The sequence below is a fragment of the Mus musculus genome, chromosome X, assembly GCF_000001635.26.
Source record: "Mus musculus strain C57BL/6J chromosome X, GRCm38.p6 C57BL/6J".
NCBI classification, from domain to species: Eukaryota; Metazoa; Chordata; class Mammalia; order Rodentia; family Muridae; genus Mus; species Mus musculus.
The window spans coordinates 32,436,910-32,444,150 of NC_000086.7; the positions used below are offsets into that span (position 1 = coordinate 32,436,910).

The window sequence follows — 7,241 nt, forward strand, 5'->3', positions numbered from 1 at the left end:
CCAACCAAACAAACAAACAAACAAAAAACCTAAAACGACACCGGGCAGTGTAGAAACCAGGAAACAATAAAGCTAGGATAACATAAACCAGAGGGCACACTAATAAATACACAGAAAGAAAAATGAGCAGCAGGCTTCCACAGAATCTGCAGGTGGCAGGGGAGTTGTGTGAGCTAGACAGAAGGAAGCACGAGCCCACCAGCAGCATCAGGACAAGCGCAAGCCCACCAGCAGCACCAGGACAAGCGCGAGCCCACCAGCAGCACCAGGACAAGCGCGAGCCCACCAGCAGCACCAGGAAACCAGCAACGGTCACTTCAACTGCTCTGCCACCTACTCACACAGCTCTTGCTGGTGAGCTCTCCCTGGGCTGGACTCCTTCACCACACCTAGGGCTTTTAGCAGAAGTGGCCACAAAGTGTCTGGAGACCCCTCTGGCAGCCACTATCTCTGGCAGCAGGACACCAGAAAGGGTAGGATAAAAGGTGGGCTTCCTGGAGCGGTGGGGGGTCGGGGGGAGGATGGGACGGAGCCCCGCAGGAGAAACTAAGTAGCAGTGGGAACAGGAGCCCAGGGGAAGACAAAGGGAGGGGGGATCTGCAGTGAGCAGCAGGAACTGGGATGTCCTTCAGAGCCAGACTGAGGTTCTGGAAAGAGCAAGGTGGAGCCTGGAGGTAGGTACCTGGAAGCAGCCAGGGAAAGCAGTGAGGACTGGGGACAGCAGGCAGGGGAGCTCAAGACACTAAAGTGGAGGGAGGAGAGGCAATTTACAGCTCTTCTGGACTTCCAAACAGATTTGCAACTATCCTATGGGGGCAGGGCTCTAGACTCAGCAGAGCACCTAGTCTCTGGGAACAGAACAGCCAGTCACTGAGGAGAGTCTCTTGTTCCCCTGTTGGGGGATTCCTGATTCTATTGGACACCAGCCACCCCTTCCCCCACTCTCTATTACTTCCTTCACAGGGGCCTTAGGGAATCCCAGAGACAGCACCACACAACCAGGTGCCAGGACAGGTTTCAAGCTTCATCCTCAGGTTCCTGGCACCAGCAGTTAGGGACCAGCAAAAAGCATGGAAGCAATCACTGGGAAGAGTTCATCATTTACCCCCATAGTCAACTGTCTCTCCCCTTTCACACTGCAGCCTTGGAGCCCTCCAGGACCCAGGAAGCAGAAGGCCAGCAAAGCTGCATAACAGGACATGGAAAGTTCAAAGCTGACCAAGAAAAGAGCTGGTCGGAAGAGGCAGAGGAGCAGATCTCCAGCCCTGCCCAAAAGGAACATCGTGGGCTGCAGAATTTTTCATAAGTGGAAAGAAGGAGATGAGTCTATCACACAGTGGAATGGAACTGTGCTGGATCAGGTGCCAGTAAACCCTTCCCTGTACCTGGTTAAATATGATGGGATTGACTCTGTGCATGCTCTGGAACTTTACAAAGATAAGAGGGTATTGTCCCTAAAAGTTATCGCCAAGAGGGTGGTATCATCCGGAGTCACTGATTCCAGCTTTGTTGATGCCATAGTGGGCAAAGAAGTTAATCATCTATTTGAGGGTGAGCATGGCTCTAAGGAAGAGTGGAGGGGGATGGTCCTGAGCCAAGCGCCTATCTTGGATAACAGCTTTTATATTACTTATGAGAGAGATCCCATATTATACACGTACCAGCTTCTGGATGACTTTAAAGAGGGTGACCTACAAATCATGGAGGGGTTCAGTGACCCCCCTTCTTTAGACATTGACCTGGAGTTTGTGGATGGCCTGATAGGAAAACACGTGGAAAACACAAATGATGACGGCTCCAAGAGGGATGGCCTGATCATTTACCAGATTGAAACCAAACCTAGAGTGTACCTCATCAAGTATGAAGATGATGTCCATATACATGTCACTCACTTGGAGAAAGAGTTCTAATTATTTATCACGGCGTTGTCACAACTGTAGAAATAAAGTTAATTTCTTTGGAAATAAAGTTGAAGTTGTAATTTCCAGATGGGCTCAGGTTGCTGTTCTTGAGTGTGTCCTGGGCTCAATGTAGGCATACCAGTTGTCTTGAAGAATGCGGGCTTCTGTGGGTATGGCATGCTGTCTGAAGCACTCTGCTGGGTGTGTTTGGTGAGTGGAAAATGGACGGATGGAGCAGCTGTCAATTCAGCCTGTGAGAAAAGTGAGCTAGTATCATAAGCAGTCATCTAAAAATGGAATGGGACTTATCTGGTCTGGTCTTGGTGGGCGAGAGGAGAAGGAACTGGAGATAGGTGGTGGAGGAGGGGGCAGAATGATATGACTGCCCAAAGAGAGGTGGAAGGAAGCCAAAGAGAGAGGGGTGGCAGAGAGAGGCTCCCTGGAAGAGGAACAGAGTGAAGAAAGAAACATAGATTGGGAAGAGGTGTGGAAGCAGGGTGAGGCATGGTGGCACCTTCTGGCTTTCAGGAAAACTAAGGAATTCAGGAAGAAGGATACACACAGCAGTGTAAAGAGGTATGCAGCAAGGGTGGGCAGGGTGAGACAATCAGAGAGGACCCTGAGGAGAGGCTCAAGGACCTGGGAGTCCAGAAGGACCGATGCATACCTAGTCATGGAGACATTAAAGAGGTAACCCTGGGAGAAGCAATTCCAAGAAGAAAGGCTGTCTCTGGGTGGTGAGAGATAAGGTAGCAATGTGGGTAGGTGTGGGGGGTGGAGGAGCACGAAGGCCCAGGGAAAAAATGGCCTTGTGAGGGCATGCAGGTGCACTGAAGGGACACTAAAGGCCATTTCAACAGGGACTACTTGGACAGATTCAACCACAAATCAACATTGCATATATCTCAGGCCTTTCTTTTTTCAGAGTCTGTGATAGCCAGCAGCCAGAAAAAGCTAGTAAGAGTTCCTAGCTTGCTCTGGGCAAAGGACAAGTATTTTTTCTGGGAAATGGTCCCTTACTGGATCCAGGAATAGCAGTCTTGTCACTGTCCTTTTGCTGCTGGAATTGTCCTTGCCTTCCTGGGGGGGGGGTCTGCTGATTGTGCCTCAATTCTCCATGATATAGAGAGAACTTGCCTGTTCATGTTCTGTCACAGCTGCCTGAAGCCACAGGTGGCTCCATTCCTTGCCCAGGCAAAGGGAAGCTGCCCTTTCTGGTTAGACTCCCTACAAAACCTATAGCTCCTGACACCTTCTAGGTAACTTTTATTCAAACAAGTTTTCCCTTTCTTCTAAAACTGAGAGCTAACCCTGAAGGAAATGTGTGTACCTCTCTGAAATGGAAACTTATGGGTTCTTTGGACAGTCAGTTCTGTTCCATGGTGTTTGTCTAAGGCAAACAAATGAAAGAACATTTTAATGAAGCTGACACAGGTGAAAGGATGTTCTGCTAAACAAGCACATGAAAGGATGATGTGTGATGAGGGGCTCTTCACCAATGAAATGTGTGTGTTGGTCTGCCTTACATTTTGTAGTTAGACTTTGTTTGTTGGGACTCTATGGGGAGAAACTTACTGGAGAACTTCTGGTGGTGTCCTTTGGCTTCTTACCACCTCTGAGGACTCCAACTGATGGTCACAGTTATGTCAGCTGAGGGAGACTCATGCTGAGACAAGAAACATGCTGTGGCAAGGCCCATAGACATGTGATGTTTGAAGGAATTATAAGAAGGGCTAGATGGACAGGGAAGGTGGCTGAACTTGGCTTACTTACATAGCTAAACACTTATTGATCTTGTGACTTTGCTGATGGTATTTTCTTGAGAGAGGCACAGTGGGGAACTTTCCTTGGGTTTCTCTTGGTCCTGATCCCTCTTGCTGACTAATGCCAAGGCTGACGCCTGGCTCTCTCTGCTAGTTAGTGTCACTGATACTGATTCACGTTTGCTAGCCCAACTCTATAGAACAGGACTGCTGGTTTATCCATGAAGTGTTTGGGAGTAGACTGAGGTGCAGTTGCTGACCTGTGAACTGAACTACTGATTTCCAGAAAATATAGATGAAAGTTGCTGCAAAGAACTATTCTTAAACAGGTGCTCTTCCCCTGTATCCTTTCTTTTCTGCTACCTCTGGTGGGTTGTGGGCTAAAAGGGAGGTTAAAGTATTTATTAACCATGATTAAAAGCAGCCTCTTAAAAAAATTAAAGTTATACCTCTCTTTAGGGAAGGGTTCTATAAATGCCAAAGGGCTATGGCTGTGAACCGTGGCTTTGTCCAACTAATTTCTTTGACTGTATACTACTGATTGGAAACGTTTGCTTCCTGGGAAGAAGACTTGTCAATGCCAGCCAAGTGCTTCAGTGCTCTGCCATATATATATTCATGTAGAGTCCAGGGCATGAGTCTCTGTCCTCATGCTTTCTTTGTTTTCCTTTCCCATGCTTCTAAAGCCTCTCTGAGGACTGTGAGTGTGTCCTCTTCCCTCCTTTAGCAAACTTTGTTATTGCCTCACAAAAGAAGAATGTTTCTTGTTCCTGCTGCTGAGTTCTTCCCAAAGCCACACATGGAAGAAGCAAGGTCTTCCAGACATTGAAAGAAGGTGTCAAATCTTGTTGATGCTCACTGCCTACCAAGCATTTACTCAATAAGTTCATTGCATCAAAAATGACAAAAGACCAGCACACCTCACCAGGGCAGCTGTAGTCTTCTTTTCTATATCATGTGTTTTTGCTAAACCAACACCAGCAGTTCCTCTTTCAAAGACCCATTTCTGCTAGCTTAGATGGGTATTTTTGGCATTAGTGTTTTGTTGTATTTAGCATCCAATTTGACTTTTTTTAATTTTAATTTTATTTATTTTTCAAGTATTCACTTTACTTCCTTCTCCCTACTCACCTTTTTTTCCCTCCTTCCCTCCCACAATTCTCCCACTTCCCTTTCTCCTCTGAGAGACTGGGGGCCCATTGCATATCCCTCTATCCTGGCACTTCAAGTCTCTGGGAGGCTATGTGCATCCTCTCCTACTAAGGCCAAACAAGGCAGTCCAAGTAGAAAAAAGATAACCCATGGACAGGCAACAGCTTTGTGGGTAGATCCAGATCCAGTTGTTTGTGACCCACATGAAGGTCAAACAGCACATCTGCTAGATATTTGTGGGAAGGCCTAGGTTCAGCCCGTATATGTTCTTTGGTTGCAGGTTCAGACTCCAAGATCCTCAAGTTTGCAAGTTAGTTGATTTTGTTTGTCTTCTTGGGGAGTGTCTATACCCTTTTGCCCACAATCCTTTCCCATATAAATCTATGAGTCGTCAAGCTCCATTCATTGTTTGGCTGTGGGTGTCTGTATCTGTCTTAGTAAGCTGCTGGTGGAGCCTCTCAGAGGACAACATGCACCTGCCATGTATGTATATCCTTTTGGGATTTTTTTTACCTCATTCAGGATGATATACTCAAGTTCCATCCATTCTGGCTACTACAAATAAACCTGCCTTAATCATTGCAGACCAAGTGTCTTTATGGGATGTTGGAGCATTTTTCAGGTATATGCCTAGGAGAGGTATACCTTGGTCTTGAAATAGAACTATTGCAAGTTTTCTGAGAAGCTGCCAAATTGATTTCTAGAGATTGTTCAAGTTTGTACTCCTACTAGCAATCAAGGAATGTTCCCCTTGCTCAATATCCTTGCCAGTATGTGTTATCTCTTGACTTTTTGATCTTACCATTTCTGATGGATACAAGATGGTACCTCAGAGTTGTTGTGATTTGCATTTCCCTGATGACTAAGGACTTTGAACATTTCTTTAAGTGCTTCTTGGCCATTTGAGATTTCTCTTTTGAGAATTTTCTGTTTAGCTCTGCACTCCATATTTTAATTGAATTATTTGGTTATTTGTGAATATGGATATTAGTCGTCTGTCAGATGTAGGGTTGGTGTAGGCCCTTTTCCCATTTATAGGCTGCCGATTTGCCATTTGACACTGTTCTTTGCCTTACAAAAGCTTTTCAGTTTCATGAGGTCCCATTTGTCAATATTTGATCATAGATCCTGAGCCATTGGTATGCTGTTCAGGCTATTGTCTCCTGCAAAAAATGCATTCAAAGGCCTTTCTACATTCTGTTCTATAAGATTTAGTGCATCCTGTTTTATGTTCAGGTCCTTGATCCACTTGAATTTAAATTTTGTGCAGAGTTATAAATATCAATCAGGGCTGGGGCGTGGTGACACATGCCTTTAATCACAGCACTTGGGAGGCAGGGGTAGGCAGATTTCTGAGTTCCAAGTTTGTCTGATATACAAAGTGAGTTCCAGGACATCCAAGGCTACACAGAGAAACCCTGTCTCAAAAACCCCCCCAAATAAATAAATAAATAAATAAATATGGATCAATTTTCATTCTACAGGTAGACCAGGACCATTTTTTACCACTTTGTTTTATGTTGCTGTTGTTTTGGTTTGGTTTTGTAAAGATTTATTTATTTATTTTATGTATATGAGTACACCATTGCTCTCTTCAGACACACCAGAAGAGGGCATCAAATCTCATTACAGATGGTTATAAGCCACCATGTTGTTGCTAGGAATTTAACTCAGGACATCTGGAAGAGCAGTTGGTGCTCTTAACTGCTGAGCCATCTCTCCATCTCCCTAAAGTTGTTTTTCAGCTGTAGTAGTTCTCTGGTGGAATTTTGGGAGTTACTTATATATACTGTCATATCATCTGAAAATAGTGATACTTTGCCTTAGCCTTTCCGATTTGTATTCCCTTGATTTCCTTATATTGTCCACTTGTTCTAGCTAGAATTTTGAGTACTGTATTGAATAGATAAGGAAAGAGTGGGCAACCTTGTCTTGTCCCTGGCTTTAGTGGAATTGCTTTAGTTTCTCTCCATTTAATTTCATGTTGCCTGTTTATTATCAGTATATTGCTTTTATTATGTTTAGAAATGAGCCGTGAACTCCTGATCTTTCCAAGACTTTTAACATGAATGGGTGTTACATTTTATTGAAGGCTGTTTCAGCATCTAATGAGATGATCATGTGGTTTCTTTCCTTGGGTTTGTTTATATAGTATATTATGTTGAAGGAGTTGCATATACTGAACAATCCCTGTATGGGATGAAACCCACTTGATCATGGTGAATAAAGGTTTTGATGTATTCTTAGATTCAGTTTGCAAGAATTTTGTTGAGTACTTTTGCATCAATATCTGTCCTGTCCAGCAGACCCAGTTATTCGTGGGTGCAAGGGGGACCGCAAACCTGGAAGAGAAAAGAGCAAGAAAGAAGAACAGAGACCAAGGAGGATTCCTGTCAAGGTCTCAGTTCATTAGGCTGAAATGTCA

The 7,241-nt window shown here is 44.8% G+C and overlaps 1 protein-coding gene across 2 annotated transcripts; it reads left to right on the top strand.

Moving 5' to 3' along the window:
• Nucleotides 1-264: 264 nt before the first annotated feature.
• Nucleotides 265-1,935, top strand: Gm21466 (predicted gene, 21466). Of its 2 annotated transcripts, none has more exons than XM_006536337.2 (2): nt 265-485; nt 1,143-1,935. In XM_006536337.2, the coding sequence occupies exon 2, from the start codon at nt 1,200-1,202 to the stop codon at nt 1,908-1,910; it is 711 nt and encodes a 236-aa protein (XP_006536400.1). In that variant the 5' UTR covers nt 265-485; nt 1,143-1,199; the 3' UTR covers nt 1,911-1,935. The 2 variants fall into 2 exon arrangements, with proteins under 2 accessions (XP_006536400.1, XP_006536399.1); XM_006536336.2 differs by having other exon boundaries at nt 265-473.
• The last annotated feature ends 5,306 nt before the right edge of the window (nt 1,936-7,241 follow it).